Source organism: Lagopus muta, chromosome Z (genome assembly GCF_023343835.1).
Source record: "Lagopus muta isolate bLagMut1 chromosome Z, bLagMut1 primary, whole genome shotgun sequence".
NCBI lineage: Eukaryota > Metazoa > Chordata > Aves > Galliformes > Phasianidae > Lagopus > Lagopus muta.
The window spans coordinates 40,441,092-40,462,181 of NC_064472.1; the positions used below are offsets into that span (position 1 = coordinate 40,441,092).

General features: G+C 38.4%; 1 protein-coding gene across 7 annotated transcripts in view; it reads left to right on the forward strand.

Annotated features, from left to right (window-relative positions):
- The window catches only part of NTRK2 (neurotrophic receptor tyrosine kinase 2), a 202,789-nt gene that overhangs the window by 33,615 nt on the left and 148,084 nt on the right, over positions 1-21,090 (forward strand). For all 7 annotated transcript variants that reach the window (XM_048930850.1, XM_048930851.1, XM_048930852.1 and 4 more), the window contains exons 6-9: positions 7,870-8,006; positions 10,874-11,006; positions 12,513-12,812; positions 18,036-18,068. In XM_048930850.1, the coding sequence (XP_048786807.1) occupies positions 7,870-8,006; positions 10,874-11,006; positions 12,513-12,812; positions 18,036-18,068 (603 nt within the window). The remainder of the gene's footprint in view (positions 1-7,869; positions 8,007-10,873; positions 11,007-12,512; positions 12,813-18,035; positions 18,069-21,090) is intronic.

The window sequence follows — 21,090 nt, forward strand, 5'->3', positions numbered from 1 at the left end:
GTGAAGATGTGTTAGTAAGTTTTGTGTTCTTGGTGGCATAGATGGGCTTTACTTGAATGTTTGTTTCTGATGATAATGTCAGTTAAGCAGGGAGTGATGGATAAGTATGAACGCAGAGTAAGGGTGTGTTGGCTCTGAGAAAGCATACTTTAAAGAATCATCATCTTCCGGTGGAGGCTGTGCTTATTTAGTTATTTTCTGTAAAAGTTCCCAGCCGAATGTTACAGTCAGACATGTCATGATTGGAGGCAGATTTCTTTTAATATTTTAGCATACTTGAGTGGCTCAGTGAACTGCCACATCACACAGTCTGCTTCCTTGAAGAAGGATATTCTCCACAGACTGACGAGGTGACTGTTGTGAGTACCAGATCCTGCATGTACAAAAGCAAAACCTGGACTTTTAAGACAGTGTGCTGAGGCAGCATGCATATCTGGGTGGTCTGAAGAGGTTATTCTGAAATGAGGTTCAGTGTGCTTTCTCGCTGCTCATTAGGAAATGGTGAAGGTGTGAACAAGCCGTAAACTGTCCTCTGTACTTTGTCAACCTCCTTGACACAGTTTGGACATAGTCTCTCCTTATAGTAGGAATTTATACTTTTTCCTTTCAAAAAGGCATAACATAAGCTCTATCTTCTTATTTTATTTTATTTTATTTTATTTTATTTTATTTTATTTTATTTTATTTTATTTTAAAAAAATAAAAAAGGAGTGTTGTGTCAATGGGAGGAGATATGTCACCCTTCTCTTGATTCAAAGGGGTCTAGCCTGCAGATTAGGGGAAAATGTCCTTACCACTAACCTGTACAGGATTCAAGAATATTCTATCTTGAACCTGTCAGGCCTGTGAAAAATACCATGATCATTATGGAAAATACTTTTCAAGATTTGCTGTGCCTCATGGAGAATTCTACTTCTATTCAGTGTTTTTTCAGTGCTTTGTTCAGTAGTTTTATATCCTCCACAAGAGCTGAAGAGATTTTATTCTGGGACACTTTAATTTACATTAACATTCAGTTCACAGAGTGGAAATAAAAAGGAACAAAGGTCGTAAGACAGGATTCCTTCTCCTCCTTTTACCCTGCCTTTTAGATTTGTGCTATTACTCATCATTTTAATCTGATGGACATTCCAAGTTGGGCTTTGCATGGTAGCAAAGTTACAGTGGAGTAGTCCTAGCAGTTAGAGCAGTCAATGAAGCAAAAGTGAAGTTATGAAAAAATGAAGATATATGAAAGGTGGTAATTTTTTTTGCATGTCTCTTACTTGTTGCTGATTCAGTATTTTTTTTTTTTTTTTGTGTAATGTTTTAATTTTCACTGAAGATGCTTGTGGTTATCATCTGGGGATAACTTTTGTGAGATTCTGCAGTTATCATTATGTGTTGAGCATTTTGATTTCATGGTTGTGGTGCAACAGTAAATAGAATCTGATGATATATTTCTTCATTTTTTGTGTGTAACCTTTTGGACAGCCCGTTCTGAATTGCTTTGAAAATGCAGTCAGCCTGAGTTCTGACACTGTAGAGTTCTGTAGAGTTTAGTGGAAACATGCCCACTTACCCCATGGATGAAATTTGGCTTGGAGCTTGTTGGGCTGCAGGTAGTTGCTAAGTGAATGACACAGGAGGTGAATCACATATCACATATAACAGCTTCTAGCCTTACATCTTGAATTAGTGGAAAGGTTTTTTTTGCTTTGCTGTTTTAAACCCGTAACAGCCCATTGGAAAAGACTTCAGGAATTTGTAAACATTCCTGTATTTTCAAAGAAGGCAGAATGTTAATGGAATGATACAAGTAAACTACTTTTCTTACACTTTGCATTGAGAAAAGTGTGGCCAGAGCCAGTAAGATCTCTGAAACTTGCAGATCCGTTTACACAATTCTTAAACAAATGGCATTGCTAAATATCCTGTTTTCAGGCTCCAGATAATACAAGTATTGGATGTTTCCAAGCTAGTGCTTTAATTAGTGGAATACCTCTTCCCTAGAGAGAAAAAGCAATACCAGAGAAACCAAGAAACTTCGATTGTATTTAAACCTTACGTGAGGCAAGCAGACTAGATCTGGAACACTGTATCTTACGAATCATAGAGGATATTTGATAAATCAGTGGTTCTTTCTTCATCCGGTTCAGTTTGATAGGTGGTTGGTGGTCTTAGTATTAATTTAATCATTCTGGGTCTGATATATTTATTAAAAAGATGATTAAGAATTTCAGATAGGGATTAAAATGACTTTATTGAAATTCAGATGTAGTTGACTTGTAATGAGAAAAAATGTCAGTTTTTTCCTGAAAACTATTTGTTCTTTCAGGAACAGGTTGACCTGCAAAAATATACCAAGCTAAAAAGAGGTGTCATGGGCCACATTAAATACCATTTAGTGACAGTACATCATGGCTAGACTCGTGGGAGTTTGAAGACAGCTGATGAAAGTCAGGGGTTTAGCATGCAGAGGAAATAATAAATTAATGCAATATTGAATTTACAATGTTCTCTTAGGTACTCATTTCTTCATCTTGTCATTCCTGAGGTACTAGGGAGGGTAACTGACGCTATTGAGAGAACTTTTCGATGAAGGCTTTCAAGCAGCTGAAAAAATCTCAGAACTGAATGGGTGTAAGACGAAGCTGAAGAACTCAATCTGGAAATAATTTTGTAAAAAATTTTGGAACTGTGAAGATAGTTAACCAATAAAACAACATCTTGGGTGTAAGGGTGAACTCATTTTTCTCCTTACTTACGACTCTCTTCTAGAATTTGCTGTAATATACTGGCTAGAACCTGAGCTTCGTTCTGAGAATTGGTTGCAGACCACAGTTTGTATTAGTTCTCAGCTGTTTCTTAATTAGGTTACACACTTCCTTTGGTAGATATGTCACCCATTTTGCTCCACCAAGGCCAGTGTATATTTTCTATAGAAGGTAGTAAGAAGCAGCATGAGGACTGTGAAAGCCCTCTAGGAATTTGGACATACTCTCTGTGTTAATTCTCTTTGACAGATACTTAGCCAAATACTGTAGTAACCTTTGAAAATTTCAGCCAAAGAATTTGGCTGAAAGTGATTGTTGAAGTCCCAGCTGTGCACTCTGAAGAAAGATAGAAGACATTCCTTAGTGGTGCTTCACTGTTCCATTGTAATACAGCCTTCAAGTGACTGATTTACACTAACAGTGGTCTGCAAAGGTAAATAGGAGCTCTCTTAAGTGAGAGTTTGTTTCTTCTAAGGATAAGTAGAGACTCACTGGACAAAAATGAGTCCTTCCTGCTTGCCTGTGTTGTGCCTCATTCTGCTTGAGTTGTGCTTGTCCTAACCAAGAACTACTAAATATTCCTTGGATAAAAGTATTACCAATTTGAATATGAAAGCAGATTTTCTCTATGCAGTGAAATACTATAGCTTATAAATAATATAGCTTGTTCCTATCTGAATTCAAAGACATCAATTTTAGTATATGCTTGCTGCCAGCCATTAAACTGAAGTTTACAATTTAGAATATTCAATAGCAAGTTCTGTCCTCCCATTTTTTGAAAGATTGAAAAGCTTTGGGTAGATAATTATTAAGAAAAGTGACATGAGAATAACAAATGAAATAGAGCGGTCTTAAAAAAACAATTGAGAAATTGTTGTACTCTCACAACTGTGCAGGAGCTCAATAAATCTGAACTTCAGAGACAAATTTTGGAACTAGGTAAATGGAATGCTCTTGCTTACAGCCTGAAAGGTACAGCTCATTGCTGCAGAAAGCTATGAATAGAACAAACTTAGAAAAATAAATCGTATACTAGCAGGGTTATTACTGATATCCAGAATTATAAAAATGAATGCTATCAAAGTTTGAAAGAGATATTATGTTTCAGGCTTTGGGGCATAGGTTAATCTCTGTCTGACAGATATCAGGATGAGACTTGTGGGAAGATGATGTCATGTCTACCTTGTGTGGACTCTCCTAGTGCTGCCTGAAAACTGCGCTGGCAGTATACAAAACTATTTGAACTTGTTTGATTGCTTGTATTAATTAATATATACAAAGTCCTTTAAAATGTACTTCTATATCAACATAAGTGATAGATATCTAAAATGCTGTATTCAGTCACGCAGAATCACAGAATCACAGAATCACAGAACTGCAGGGGTTGGAAGGGACCTCCAGAGATCATTGAGTCCAACCCCCCTGCCAAAGCAGGTTCCCTACAGCAGGTAGCACAGGTAGGCATCCAGGCAGGTCTTGAACATCTCCAGAGAAGGACACTCCACCACCTCCCTGGGCAGCCTGTTCCAGTGCTCCGTCACCCTCACTGTAAAGAAGTTCCTTCGCACATTTGTGCAGAACTTCCTATGCTGCAGCTTGTGTCCGTTTCCCCTTGTCCTGTCTCCACACAATGGTGAAAAAAGTGTGGTCTCGCCACTCTGCCCCCCACACCTTAGATATTTATAGACCTGGATCAGGTCCCCTCTCAGTCTTCTTTTCTCAAGGCTGAACAGACCCAGTTCACTCAGCCTTTCTTCATAGGGAAGATGCTCCAGGCCCTTCACCATCTTCGTGGCCCTCCAATGGACTCCTTCCAAATTAAGTCAAATTAAATCAGGAAGAACTGCAGCATGGTTGGATATCTTTGTGATTGTGTAGGTGTCAAAATGATACTGACTCTTATAAATGGTAACTCACATACGCTGAGCACACATACTGAGCATATGTGTCTGTTAGAGTGCAGTGTGTTTTTTATATGCATTTATTTATTCGTCCAGGTTTTGTGGTTTGGTCTCACAGCCTTGCTGACATGGCCAATACATCACCTTTTCTATGTATAAGGTCTTATTTTACAATCTGCTTTTTCCAAAAAGAGCTTCTCAACTAATGTGTATTTGTGTGTGTAGCAGTCTGGATGACACCTGAAACAAGGGACAAAATGACCTTCCATTACAGTTCACTAACTCAATATACCTAATGAAAAAAAAGTGTATCTCAAAGCAATTCTTCTTTATTTCCCACCCACCTATTTTGTCTGTGAAAGGAAATAAAAGGAAAAAAACAAAACTATGTGATTATGCTACACTGTGCTATACTGTACTATATGTGTGAATAGTTTCATTGAAAATATTTGGCAACATTCAACTGTGATATACTCTTAACATTTGATTAAATTTAATGCAACTAATTACTCAGAAACATTTTAAATAAATCTGATACAGAAGTCTAATTCTAAATTAAACAAATCTGTCAAAAGTGACACAGGCAGAGTGACCTTGCTTCTGGTATAGGGAGGGGACTTTTTAAGTGATGATGTCAGGGGGACATTACATGGAGCAACTGGAGAACGGTGCCTGTTGCTGGTGGCTATCCCCAGGAGTGGGCTGTTGAGTCACCTTCTCTGGAATTGTTCAAGAAATGTTTAGATGTTGTACAAAGGGACATGGTTAAATGGGGAAATATTGGTGGTAGGTGGATGGTTGGACTAGATGATCTTGGAAGTCTTTTCTAACCTTGGTGATTCTATGATTCTGTACTATAATATAATTCATATAACTATTACACACTTTTTACTGTGTTGATTTCTGCAAGATCTAGCGACTGGTTTTTAGTATAATTTTAAGACTCTACAAAATAAAAAGCACTGTTATTTTATAACCTTCTGGCCAGTTACAAGCATGATGTAGCTGTTTTACTCAAGGATGTAACACTAGGATGGCACACGCAGACTTCAGCAAGTGAAAAGGACCTGATCAAATTCTTAGTGAGAACCAGAGCCAGTATCAGAGGAATTCAATTTCTGTTGTCTGTCCTATAAGTAAACACACAGTAAGAAGAGGTTGTTTCAGAATTTAACAGCTACTGAAGGAGAGTTTTAAGGGACCAAAGCTGCTTTTTGCTTATATGAGAGGATTCATGTAGAATCATGTGCTAGTAATAACCATGCAGATTTGCATTGTGAAACGTCAATCTATCATGTATGCTTTGTCCCTGGTAATGCAAGAAGAAGGGAGCCTTACAGTCTTCATACTCTCAGGTATGGCAAAAGCAATTGGAATGTTTTTCAAAGTAGTCTGGAGGGATAACTTTATGTGGTAGATGATCTCATTACTTCTCTCCTTGTTCCTCAACCAGTGTAATTAATATCCAAATGTTCCCCAAGATTAGCTTTATTTCCTGCCATACTAGTTGACAGACACTGCTGAGATTTGAATTCAGAGCAGGCGAGAGCAGATGGCTACCTTTGCTAACAGATTACTGCATCAAGACATACAGACTGCCCAGCTTTGTCTCAGTTAACTTCAACATATGATTTGTAAAGTGAACATATCAGAAGAAATTTATGACACCTATAATGAGAATCATATTATTGCTTAAAGAAGTAAAGTTGTCTAAGCAGTTATTGTACATTTATGCTGATATTAGTAGGCAAGAAAACCAATTAGTCTTTTCTTTGCTGTTAGTTCCTCTCATTTCATTTCTAATGAACTAATTAAACCTGAGATTTCCAAAACATACAAATTCTGTTGAAGTTTAAGCAAACATGTCAAAATGTTACAGTTCACTCTAATAAGATTGTTCATTGTTTGTTTGGGACTTTTTACATAAGTAAAGCAGTTCCTCTTTAAACTTTTATACATGCAAGTCTGTGATGAAACTACAGTACTCTAATTTAAAAGAGAAGAAAGAAAAATAAAACAGAGAGGGCCATTGTTTTAGAAAGAGAAAAGTGGTAGCAAGGTCATGCATACACATCCAGCATAGCAGATAGGTTAGGCTATTTGAGATCATAAACTCTGGGCAAAACTTGCCTGGAACAGCTGATGATGATGCCTCATAAATGAGGGCAAGGCTTTGGACAGTGTGTAGCAGCTCCACAGAAAAGCATGGAACGACCTAAGAAAGATCTGATGTTTTTAGCATGATGAATGATTATTTGCCTTGCAAAGAAATGTGTGACAAATGACTTCCTGCGTGCTAGAAGTCAGTCCTGTGTGCTAGAATGCTGGATACTGTTGGCATTATTTTTGAAGATGGTTGATCTATTATTTTTCCTTGTGTATCACATATTATTCTTCTGGAAGTTCCCATTGCTTTGGGTGCTGAAAATGGAGGTGTGAAGTGGTTTATAGCTATGAGATGGAGGGGAAGTGCTGGATCTTGCAAAGTCTGGCCTTTTTCCCTGGTACCATCATGCTGCTTTTCTGCTTTCCTGAGGGCAACAGCTAAGTCTGCTGGAGTGCCTTGAACAGCAGCTCTATACAATAGCCAACCTGCACTTCTGAACTTACTCTCCTCTATTTTGATCTGTTCAGTGCTTTGTTTCCCTCACCTCATACTTCGGTTTGGCTGTGCTTTCTGTGAACTTTGCATGAGAGGGAAGGCTACAATCTCTTGTGTGATACAGGGGCTGGTGGGATTTTCCTCTTGGTGCTGTGGAGAACAGTGAGAGCACCACTTGCCAGTTAGATCCTGGAAAACAAAAATTCTTTTGCAACTGTACCAGAGAGATAGATTAAATTTCTGGTTTTAATAAATGAGGAGGGAGAATGGTTATTTTGAAATTAAAAACTGAAGGTAAATTCTATTTGCCCACCTGAAGCATTTTCCTTTAAAATTAGCTGAATGTTTTTGTACACGCAGTAACTTTTTCTTAGGATTCAAAGTGGAGGCAGAGCAGAAAAATGTTTTGTAGCAGTTTAAAGATTGTTGCTATATGTTTCCAGAGATGCTGTTTGTACTCCCTGACTGAATTGTGGGCAATTGACCACGGTGAATATTTAGTTTAGTGGAGTGTTTTTGCCTGCACTTATACAGTTTGTTTAGAATGAGCATCTATTTCTGTCAAAAGCAAATATGTATGGTTTTTTTGTTGTTGTTGTTTCTGTTGTAGACTTACCCTCAGCAAACTTAAGCAATTATAACATCACTGTGGTGGAAGGAAAGAGCATCACACTGTACTGTGATACAACCGGAGGGCCACCCCCTAATGTGTCTTGGGTGCTCACTAATCTTGTTTCAAACCATGAGGTAAGTTTCATATTCAAAGAAGTGACAATTCAGAGAGAAGAGATACCTGCTTGTGGATGGAACGAAGGTTCATGTCCAGCTTTAGTTAACTTCTTATCAAAAAGATGAAGATTAATGTTGGGATAACATTTATATTCCAGTTAGTTTCAACCCAGGCTAACTGCTGCAGTGGTTCTGGAAAATGTCAAACATTTGCTCCTTGAGATTTGTACATGAGAGCACTGTACTTTCTTGGATGTTATACAGTGAATAAGGATACTAAAGAAAAGTGCTTTCTCAGCACCTACACAGAGGGAATAAATCTTACATATCCTGACAATGAAAAAGGCTTTGTGTTGCAAATTGTATTGTATTTTCAAGCCAAAACTATGGTGACCATATTACCTATTGATTTGACAGTTTTGATTGTTGGTATTATTTTGTGTTTTGTTTCATTTTTCTTCAACAAAACAAAGCAACAATGAAGTCTTGGAAGTCAGGGTCACTAAAAGGTAATTAAAAGGTTACAAAAAAAATGGCATTTTCTTATGAAGTCTGAAGACATTCTCTTAACAAAGTCCCAGGCAACAGGACTTTTGTTTTCTAAGACCCTTGTGTTCTCTGTCCTTGCCTTGGACTGTGCATGCAGTGGAGACAATTTGTTCTGATGGAGATGCTGATGAGGAGCAGTGTCTTCCACATGCAGCTGCTGACGCCTTAAATTCCATCAATTTTCATGGTTTAAGGCCTTCTGTTATTTACACTTTTATGGCATTGGCTTCATACTGTTCATGAGTATGAGGCTGCCTGAAGATTCCTGATGTGTGCAAAGTGTGAGATGTGTACTTCTAAAACTGTTTCTGTAATGCAGAAGAACCAGGACCTCTGGGACCTCTTAATCTTTGCACTTTCTGCTTTGATGTCATTATATTGGGTCTTCACAGGGTTTGACCAGTATGTCTTTCAGCTTTCATGAGTAAGAATTCTGCAGAGCTCTAGTTTTATTTTTAAATTTTCCTCTACTCTGTAAAACTACCCAAAGACACCAGTCGTCATAAAGAACAAGAAATTAGAACCGTTTGGGGAACCTATGCCAAGCTGTGCTTTTTCTTCATCTATTTTTCTTTTTTTTAGTTATGAGCCAAAACAAATGTGGGATACTGTTCAAGAAGTGAGATCACTTCATTTTTTAACCCTCCTATCTTGAAACGCTGTGTTCAGTTTGCTTCAAGGTTTCCAGAAATACTCTGTCCTGGCATAACTTCATGTGTGAGATTTCAGAGGGGCTCGTGGCATAGGCTAGCTGCAACTTTAGCTGTGGAGCACAGTAGCCTTTTCAGTAGCGGAAGAATGAGTGCCTTTTAAATCTCATTTCTCATTTGCAACTATTCTTCCCTTTTCTGCTAGCATTGTTTTTGTTTCATTCCTCTCACTTTCATATCTGTGTTTCTGCCTCCCTTTTCTTCACCTCCTGTGCTGTTTTTGCCTGCTTTTTCTCCCTTTTGTGTTTTACAGAGAGAAACGTTAACAAAAATTAAAATGGTACCCTATTCCTGCAGATTTAACCACACATTCAGCTTTTATGCTGATTTTTTTTTTTTTTGCTATAGATTTCAGTCACGAATCTGTGTTTGGAACCCTTTCTGTGAATCCTCTTTTTAGCACTGCTCATCTCTAAGGGCTGCATGTGGAGAAATGTACAGGGAGCTGCTGGCTTTTCCACTCTGCCTCCCTCAGTGTCACACTGATATCAGTGGGGCATTTAACGCATTTAACTCATATGGAGTTAAGGTGTCACCTCAAGGTTCAAAGTTCCAGTTCTGTATGCAGAACTGTTCCTCTGGGTCCCCATTGACTGCTGGTGAAAGTCACTGCTTTTACAGGTGTATTATCTGTTTGTGCAGCACTGATGTGTATGTGTACACTAAGAAAAGTACCTCAAAAGGAGTTTTTAAAAAGGATACTTATTATTGCTTATTCTCCAAATGTGTTCTGATTCTATTCATTTTTAAGAAAGTAGCTTTGTATTTTATGAAGTATTCAAATGTGGAAATAGTAATTATTTGGAGATCGTGTGAATGACCTGGTTTAAGAAAACTTTGACAACTAGTTTTGCTAGCTACTATTTTTTTATAATACAGTCCACTTTGTGAAGTGTAGCATAGCTGCATATTTAATATGGCATTTAGGCTATAAAGATGCTGTGAACTTTCTAAGAATCACAATAATCAAGAGTTCTAAGAATTATAATTCTTACTTTAATTAGCCTTAGTATATAAACACATAAAACAGTACTTGGGCAGTAGTGTCTTAGAAAGTATGTCATTTCTCACAAATTGCTTTATGAGAGGAAGAAACTTTTAAAAGAAATTTGGCAAGGGAAGGGATGAGGGAAAAGACACCAGAACTCAGAACGCAGCAGTGTAAGAAATGTCAGACAAATGCAGGGAGACCAAAGAAAGAATAAAGCAAGCATCAAGAAGGAAGGAGGAAGAAAAAGTTCAAGGGAAGGGACATACCAAAGAAATCAGTCATGAAGTGGAAGAGAGGGATGAACAAGGCTACGAGTGAAGAAGAAAACATTTGTGTAGAGGGGTAGAAGTGTTCAGAAAAGGCAGAATCTGGCTGGGACAGGGCAAAGTGGATGAGTACAGTATTTACTGCAGGACTGCACTTTTCAAACTTCAGCCCCTGATAGTTACAATTGTTTCTGTGTTTTATGTCTGCTGGATAGGATGCCAAGTAGCATTTTGATTAATTACAGATTGATAGAACTAAGGAGAAAGGAAGGCAAAAAATGCGGTTGAGTTGTGGCCAGTGATTCCCCACCATTCCCTTCTTTCTCTAGGCTGCAGTTGATACATGCATGTTTTTCTGATCATTTGTAGAGTGATACAAGTAAGAATCCTGCCTCGTTAACCATAAAGAATGTTTCATCCATGGACAGCGGACTGTGGATTTCATGTGTGGCGGAGAACATTGTGGGAGAGGTCCAAACCTCTGCAGAACTGACGGTATTCTGTACGTACCCAGGCCTCCATGCAGCTCCTGAGGCCAAACCCCATTATTAACGGCTCTTTTGGGTATAAATATTTTTGGGGTGCACAGGTTGCTAAAACAGGAGCACTATTGAAGCATGTGAACTGCCTATTGCAGTTAATACTGGGAATAGCCCAGCCAGAAGTTGCTGAGTTTGTCTTCTTCTACTCTGCGTTCTGCAAAAAATACATTTCTAAAGAATTTATCTTCAGTGAGGACAACCAGTAAACAATAGTCTGAAAGCCAAAGCATTGCCAGTGTGGGAAGGTTTGTAGTGGTGTGCATATACATACATACTATCTTAGGAATTAAGAATGCATAGAATTAACTGTAAGATGCTAACTGTAAGATGTTAAAGTTTGTATTATGTAAAGCAAAAACTGCTTTGTTCGAAAATAACACACTTGAAACATTTGTACTGCCAGATGTAAATTCATTTGTCATGGCTTGAATAATGTGCTTTTTGTCAGGGCCAAAGAGGGGTAAGGAGCATGAGATACGGAGAAACTGGCTACTTAGATTGAAGATCCCATCCTGAATTCATTTTGTGTGAACTAGACAGCATTTTTTCACAAGTTGCAACCCTCTGTTTAATTGAAGATCAGAACATAACTCTTTGTAGATGGCAAACTTTGCTCAGTATGTGTTCACAACAGGGAAAACTAGAGAAAAAATCACTATAGATCTACTTCAAATGGCTTGTAGGTTGAAATTGGATATGTAATAGCTATGGGAAGGAACATAAACTAGAAATATTTCAACAGTGTAAATGAGATTCTGTGCTTGGCACTGTTATGAGTGATAAAAGGGAGTGTAACTAGATGAAATTGGATGCAGTTAAGAATAAATATCAAGGAAAATTTCCCAATAGTGAAATAAAGAGCAAGGTGTTGGAATAGTCTCCTGAGGGAAACAGAACAAGTCTGTAAACTTGAGACATTTAGCAGGTTTGAATAAAGAATGAGAAAACCTGTAGTAGAAAATGGTCATTCCCTGACAGAATAATCCAGGGAATGAAGTCATCTGTACTGGCTTTGATTCTGTGAGGAAAATCATCTGAAAGTTTGGATTCCTGGCAGAGGATATTTCCAGTACTGCTTGCTTTGGGCCAACTTTTACATATTTTCAATGCTGTTCTGTTCTTTCAGCACTGCTCTGCACCATTTTCTTCTGCAGAGTAAAGATAAAATTGCTCTTTTCTCCTTCTCCAGAAACTGATTTTCCCACACCTGTCAGGTATGGGATCTAACTGGTGTCCAGTCTTTGGATAAAGCAGTTAGTTTTTCTTCTCTGAGAAGAATGGTTTCAGTTGTAAATATAGTAACCTACACAGAGCTGATGAGCTTCATGTTTGAGTGTGCTGTGAATAGGTATCATTCCTGAAAGTAACTTCCTGTGATACTTGTGAATGAAAAATATGACTTAAGGGAGTGGGGAAAAGATGTGTTCCAGATATTCTGATGTTGTTTACTCTTTTTTCCAATATAGTTGCACCAAATATCACATTTATTGAGTCTCCAACCCCGGACCACCACTGGTGCATTCCATTCACTGTGAAAGGGAATCCTAAGCCCACATTGCAGTGGTTCTATGAAGGAGCTATATTGAATGAGTCTGAATACATCTGTACTAAAATACATGTTATCAATCAAAGTGAATACCACGGCTGCCTTCAGCTGGACAACCCAACCCACCTGAACAATGGTGCTTATACCTTACTGGCCAAGAATGAATATGGAGAAGATGAAAAGCGGGTTGATGCTCATTTCATGTCGGTGCCTGGAGATGGTGAGTATGATTTCAGTGTTAGCCATTGCAAACTGATGAGAATGTGCTTCTAGCAAGGTTTTTTTCTGTGGATGAATATCTTTAAAATCCATTGTAAAATAATGTTTTTCTTTAACTGTGGAGGCTGTGCTACTTCCCTCTGAATTCTTCCTTTGGGTAACCTCCTCAGTGCTAGGTGAGGCTTGAGGAAAGGTAGCTGCTTCTCAAGCATTTTCTCAAACCTCAGTACTGATCCTGGAAAGCACTGGGAGCCAGTTCAGGCACTCCACAAGCATTCTACACTGTGTTTGAATTCAGCTAGGCAGCTGGCTTTGTATCCAAAGACACAGGGAGTGCCCACATAGCATCTTGTGACTTGTGGCAAAATCAGTATTGCAGTCTTCTGAGTTGATAATAACAAATTGTTTAGGACACAAGAGGGAGCTGGAGAGAAAACAAGTAACCCTGTGGTAGGATGATGGAAGTCTCAGGTCTTCACAGGCATTTAGATGTCAAATTCTCATTTGTTTCAGCTGAGGTTGAAAACCTACATGCCTATGAATATCTGTGCTCAAAATGGTTTATGTTAATTATGTGCATCTTCTGCTCTGTCTCAGCCCTCTGAGCGGTACATGATCAGGCTCAAGGCAGGCTAACTCAATCAATCACTGCCAGTGATTGATGTTCTGTGTGGTGTGATGTTTCTCCACATCTTCAGAACCACGTGTGAAGTGAATGTAAGAGAATGTAGACGCACATGCAAATTTATTATTCTATCTGTAAGAACCTCTGAGCAGACCAGCCACAGCAGGAGTGGAAACACAGGCATGTTTTAGTGCAGATATTTGCACAGTCATCTCAGAAAATATGAGCATGTGTGTACTTTTGGCTTTTAATCACAGAATATAAAAAGCCTTCCTTTCTGAAGTGGCTATGTGCAATGCTGATGTTATCTGACAGAAGAAGATGTGAATATTTAAACTCTCTCTCCGGAAGTACAGGCAGGCTAGAGACAGTAAAAATATGGTCTGTACTTAGTGTTTGCTCCTAACGACTCGATCTGCTACAGGGCAAAACATAGCAGGTCCTTTCCTTTCCCACCTTTAGAAAGAGAAGGTGAAGAGAGATACAGCCAGACTCTCTTAACTCCTGCTGTCCTTAGCAGTCCTTTCTTCTTTCTTCTCTGCAGTTCTTCCTTAAATAGACTCATTACAAGAACATGTCGTGATTCCAGCTACTGGCATCCTCTGATACTGTACTGTAACCGCTCAGTAACAGTTCACCTTCTCCATGTTCTCTGTGCAATGGAAGCTCTGTCAAATTCTGACTATTTAATATGAATCTGGCTTCATTTTCTTGACAGAATAACAGTTTCACTAATACACCTATAATAATTTATCGTTTTTTGTCTTCAATCCATATCCCTCTTACTGTTCTGTTTTGCTTTTATGCTTCTCCCCTGTACTTCTTCCCAGCCTTTAAAATCACTAAATAGAGCAGGAGGTATCCTCCCAATTACAAACACAGTATTATTATTTGCTCCATTGTTTTTACATTCGTAGGGAATTTAGGTCTCCAAGATAATATGTGCTGCGTTTTTCAGCATTTCCAAGCTCTGTGATGGATTAAGCTTCACAAAAACAGTATGGAGGAAGCTAGACTACTTGTCGACAGGACGTATTTGCATTAGAAATCAGTTCATGCATGGTGGATTGCTCCAAACCAGTCTTAAAAATTAACAACAGGGGAAAATGCTTATCTAGTTAGCTTTCTCAATGTTGGTTTAGTTAGAGTAGATTTTTTTCTGTAAGAATAATGACTTGAGCTTTCTAATATTTCACTACATTGTTGTCTCCTCTACTGAAGCAGATGTAAAAACAAAGGTTAAAAAAACAGACTCCTCCATGCATAATATTGTTATTATTATTTACTATTACTGTTTAAAGCTCTGTCAGGATTTTTCTAAAACCTTAAACAGTGCTGTCGTTACTGTGTAGTTTCTTCTTTTGGCCCACATATTGTACAATGAAGCATGAAGATTAAGGCCCACACCCTGGTATTATATTCAATTCCATGCCTTCATGACTGAATTAAATACCAGCCCCGATGTCTCATGGGGTGGGGCATCCTCACTGAGCTTTGAACTGATTCTCTGGTTATTAACATCACTTACAGGCAAATGAACTGCAGGTAAAAAAAATAAAATAAAATATAAAAAAAGCCCTCACCGATAAACTATACATTTACCTAAAATAAATGTGACTAAGTCTACAGCATATTCCTAGCATCAACAGTGCACATAAAGGAAAGGGAAACAAATGCTTCACATTGTGAAATTCGATTGTGTTAATGACATTACAGTTAGTGCTGTAAATTAAAATTTTGCTTTAGATGCTAACATCTGGAAGAAGAAATTTCAGGCTTTGCTACCTAGATTTTTAACTAATTTTAATCTGATAAAATTCTTGAACTGCAGTGTAGCTGTTTTTGCAGAGGATAACTTGTTTATTCGGAGCACATTATGGCAAACAATAGGCAGAAACATTCATGTTTTATTCTGAGAGCTTTCCCAGAGTTGATCCATACTATCTAATGAGTGCTGGAGAGATTTTTACCAATAATAATTGTTTTTAGGAAAGCTTATTCATCTACCAACGCTATAATATAAAATTCAGTGGAAGGAATTCAAGTCACATAGTATCTTGTCAAAGTAAAAGAATATGTTAAATATTCTTCAGAAGTAGCATCTTGCTTGTGTGGCATAACAACAGGGTCTGTTTTGCAAAAGTATGTTTTTGGATTGAGACTTTTGCTGCTGCTTTATTTTGCAAATGTCAATTTCATAAAGAAAGAAGCACGCAAACAAAGTGCAGTTGATGTACTTCATGAAGATGAGTGAATATCATAAATCTCTAATAGTTTATTTACAACAACCTGTTCTAACAGAGACCAAAACAACTGTATTCTTTGTTTGCCTTAAAAATAATTAATTGCATGTAAACACGCAAAATTACTGTGGTGAAGTTTAATGTTAAAGTAGCTTCAACTGATATTCTGATGATTGAGAAGATGTGTTTTTATATAGGCAATACTAAAGAGAAACTTGGGTTTGGTCCGGCATCTTGATTTTTGCCACTTTATTTGAAGTAAAATATTTTGTTATATAAAAGATATTGAATGGAGTCAATGACTTTCTAGCTTGAATGCTCCTCGCAGGAATTAAGGGTTAAACTAGTTTGACGGCTTCAGCCCCATTCCTGTAAATAGTAACAGAAATGTTGCCATTTAACTCAGGAAATAAAGGCCTGGGAGTTTTGTCGTTGTTATTTTTCCTTGAAATTACAGAAGTAAATTAGGAATACCATCTTTTATCAGATGTTTTACAGTGGGAAAAGTGAATCTGTTAACTATGGAAGGAAAACCTTGTCATAAGTTGCTTTAGCATAGACAGTACTACAGGCTGTTTTCACTTTTTACTCATTCCTGCTCATTTTCACAGCAGTTCTCATGGGATCTATTAGGCTATGTATCTGGATACTACGAGGGCTGCTTTGAAAGTAATGCCTCCTATTTTATTATGTTGGCCCATGACGTCAGAGGCAGATGTTGATGGTATGGCAGTAGAGGTTGAACATTGCCATCAGCATTTCCTAACGTTTTGCTGTTGTGCAATGGATGGCAGCAGTGGTGCAGTCTGACAGAATGACGTGTGGCATAGATGTGCATATGGAGCAAAGGTGTGTCACTGAATTCCTCCATGCAGAAAGAATGGCAACCATTGATATTCATTGATACCTGCTGAACATTTGTGGAAAGCAAGTGAATGTGATCACAGTAAGAACAGTGAGGCCATGGATGGTGTGTTTCAGCAGCAGCAACAGCAACAGTGGATTGCCTCCACTGGTGCAGATTTTGATGAGTGTGGCATGCAGATTAATGAATAGCTAATGGGGGTGACTATATTGAAGGATAGTGTTTTGTATCTCTATCAAATAATGTTATTGTGATCTTTGTATTTGTAGTTTCCATGGAAATAAATAGGTGGCATTACTTTCAGAGTGATCTATGTAGAATATTTTCAAATGCATTTAGAGGGAAACCTAATTACCTGCTGCCATTCTGCTAATAGTTTGCAACTCTTTGTTTTGGATTTTCAGCACAGATTCTCACACTGTGCTGACATAAGCATAAACAATATTGTTCTAGTCATACTTGACAGTGACTTTATGCTAGTGTAATGCCATTGGTGTGGAATTACTGCACATTATAAGAACTTATGCCTTTTGAAGTTTGATTCATCTTTAGAGGTTTTTACCATCTATTAATTTTATTTCCAAAACAACAGAGTGAGTATATAGAAAAGATGATTAGGAGTCTACTACATAATCAATGCTATAGATATGTTATAGACCAGGATGAATGGGTATGTTGAAATATAATACAGATATCTTTCAAAGTGTGAACCATCTAATACTATGTTAATTTCAGTGGGTGTCCTGTGCATTATGCTCACATATGTGATTAGACTTACATATGTGTGGTAATTATAAAAAAACTTGGAAACTGAAACTAGTAAAATTTAGAAAAGGGTAAGATAGATGGGTCCATTTGCCTCTGTAAAAGCTGGCTTGTGGGAGACCTGACTCTTTTTGTACTGAGTTCTGCCTGCAGTTCAGCTGTGTAGCTGTCTTCTGAATTACATCCTTTCACGGTGTGAATGAGATGGTGATGGTTAGGTCACTGCTAACTCTAGCCCTTACCTTGACAGCTCAGAGTGCTGCAACTGTAAGGCAGTTTGCTCTCACAATGCTTATACTGCAAATTTTTTCGATCAGGTAAGAGCCAGTGATTGTAACTGTCACTGAAATATGCTTCCTCTTAAGGTCAGGGAGATTTTTATCACTGATTCCCAACAAGAATAATTATTGTTTCACCTATTCCAGCATTTTGCCCAGTTGGGAAATATTTCTGCTTTTAGAAGAGCCAATACTCTGTATGTAAGCTTTTCACATAAAGCTAAGCATTAACACTGGGGATACCTATAAAATATTTTAAATGTAATCTGATAATAGGTAGTGCAATATGTTGATGCTGCTTTGTATTTATGTAGGTACTGGTAACTGCTATTGCAAATAACATGTCAACCTTTAAAAAACACTAAAGAAACTCTTGTTCTTCTAGCATTTGCAATCTATTTACAAAGGCTTTTTCTTTCTTTTTTTTTTTTCTCTTCTCCATGTACAGGTAGTGGCCCAATTGTGGATCCAGACGTTTATGGTATATATTTGATTTTCTTTTTCTTTTCTTTTAATTATAGAAATGTAGAAGCTCAAACTACTAAAAGATTGTATGTCAATCTCAGCTAAACTGAAATGGCACATATTACAATAGAATTCTGAAAGGTATTTTGTATTGTTCATTCTTCTCCTGCTTTATATTATTTAAAATCAATGAGGGCAATATGACGTTTTACTTGTCCTACTGCTTTTGATTCACATTAGAAAAGGCATAAATCCACCACTACAAATGGTTGCAATTGGTCCTATAAAGTGACAGCTGTCTGATGTAGCTCAGAGGCATGAGATTTGGTGAGGCATTTTGCAGAGGAAAGGAAGTTCATGATTTCTCCTTATATAACTTAATTTATTTTTCAGGAATGTTTCCGTACTTGTTTAGCCTCCAAAAATGTACCCCTAAATCCCACTTAAAAATGAAGTTGGCACAAGTAAGTTTTCCTGTAGGCAATTCATTTTTCTCTGCCCTCTCATTTGTACCTTCCTTTAATCTCTCTTGCATAAGCAGAGCATCAGCTCAGTGATATCTGAGTGAGTGCCAGAAGATTTGATGACATGGTGTTCAAATTAGCTTTTTAGATAGGCAAAATGTTTTAGACTGTACCTAGTGAAAGTCAGCATGCACTGGAATAGAAGCTATAAGCAGAAAAACAACTAGTTAGTTTTACATAACATTCTGGTGATCATGAAAGTCTATCCTAACTAACATACCCAAACACCCCCTAGCTTCTAATGGGAGCTTGATCCTATTTGGAGTACTTTTATTTGGATGAAATGGCCCATAACTCAAGTTTCCTTAAGCTGATTTAAATGTTATTGCTTTGATTCCATTCCATGTCATTAAACTTTAGCAAATGTGCAATTGAAGCATCATTTTGGCTTAAAGTGCTCAGAAATACTAAACACTTCCCCTTCTTCTCTTTGCAAAGTATTTTTTTTTTTGGAGGGATGCATATGGTGGTGGCAGTTGGCACAGGTTCTGACTTACATTCTATTACATAAGGTACATACATGAGGATTGTGGTTCTGAGTTTTTTGCCTGGGTCCTAGTGCATGGCTCTCACCTTGCGAGCACTGTGCTTCAAATGACTTTGGTAGGCTCTGTTGAAATGTGCGCTCTGAGTTGTGCAAGTGAATCTGAGCCAGCAAGATCTTGTCCTGATGAAAGCAGTATTCCTTTTTATTTCTGGCTTTTCTCTCTGCTGTTTGAAATAGCTGTCTTTGATCTTTGCTTCAGTGACTCAGTACTTGCTTTGAGAAACACTTTGCAGTCTAGAGTGTTTCCCTAATTATTGTAAATTCACAAACCCAGTTGGTGAGATTAATATATAAGGCAGGCTGGAAAGACAAGAAACTCCCTCACTTCCGCGAAGAACCAGGGCCTGCGTGGTGGTCAGGGACCCACTGGGATTGCCTCCCTCTGGAGATGGAGCCTTTTCCATGACTCCTGTTCATATGGCTTGATCCCTGTGCTGATGTTTACTCACAGCTTGGATGGTGCTAAAAGGAAGGTTTATGGCCCACTCCCTCCCTCAGGACCTGACCTTCTGTGTTCTGCACTCCCTATGAGATGGTTTCCAAAGGCTTCTCATTAAATGCTTTAAAAATACTGTGGGAAACAGATCCGATGAGGCAGCGGCAGCCTGTGCCATGCTGTGTTTTCTTGGGGTTCTTGTCTCGGGCCTGTGGATAGTGTGGGCCTCCTGCAAAAAGTGAAGAAGAGAGCTGTTGTGATGCTGCATGGGGAGAGGCAGTGGAAGGCAGTGCCGCCTGCCTGGGGCTGAGCAGGAAACTGATGCCAAGCCATCTTCTTCGGCTCCTAGCTCATGTCTCCATGACATGCTGCTTCTAACATGGTTACGTGAGAGACAATGTGCCCTGAAGCATTCAGCCCCAAGGGAGCTGTGCAAAATGACTTCCTGGTTCTTATTGTGGTGATCTCGTCTGTGTCCCAGCTGCTTAGCACCTTGCTTATAGAACAGCAGCAGGATACTGCAGCTCAAGATGTTGGCACGGTTATAGGTGATGTATAAGGTGCTAGGCACCAGGGAATCTGGCCCTGAAGCTATACAAGTCCCAGAGAGTGAGTCGAGAGGCGTGACCCTGTCTCTATCAGAATGCTATGTGTCTGTAGCAGGATTTTGTAATGAAGTGAACAAGAATTTGCTTAAGTCAGAATTGCTGGTTTTGGCTGGATAGCTGTTGTGTGTGTTTTCCTTGCCTGGCTCGCCCATTTCAAGACGACTTGAAAATCTGGCAATAATTCACAAGTAAACGCTTCACACTTATACAGTAGGAAATGGCAGTGCAACACCAGTGTACTGAAATGGCCTACATTTTCTCTTGCCCATTTTAACGTAAAACTGTATTCAGAGGATTCACAGGCCAGACTTGAAATGCTTTGCATAGTTCTCATTAATCCTTCAGGATATGCTTCCCAGTAGCTTAGGACAAATTTGAACATAAACAGAATGGCAAAGAGCATCAGATTTTACCTTCCATGATTTATAGGTAAGATTAAGAGCAGAAAAAAACAAAACCAAAACTCTCTTGAAAATTTGTGTTATAGAGACTAGTGAAGGCTCTAAATATTTGTTTTATTTATTGGTCTTGTTGTAAAGCTACTGTAAGTATGGGCTTGGTCAAAATTATCTTAGTGAAGACATGGGGCAGCTAATTGTACAGGAAGCCCATTCTCATAAGCTGAGATGCCTGTTACAAACAGGATTCTGCTCTGGTGAAGAGCCTATGTACTGCCTACAAATAAATAAAACAGAAGTCTCCTCCTTTGCTGTAGCAAAATGTGTAGTAAGAGGCTGGTCTGCACAGTTCCTTGTCTCAAAGGCTTGGCTGCTTGTGCAGGTGAGCTGTTTGGGTAGGGTTTATGCTGCCTAGAGTTAGGAATACTGTTTGTTTGCCTTTCATTAGTATTTTGACCTCATCGTCGAGGAAGCTGTAGACATAGATACAGTGCTGAGTTGGAGAGTTCAAATGGTAAAAGACCA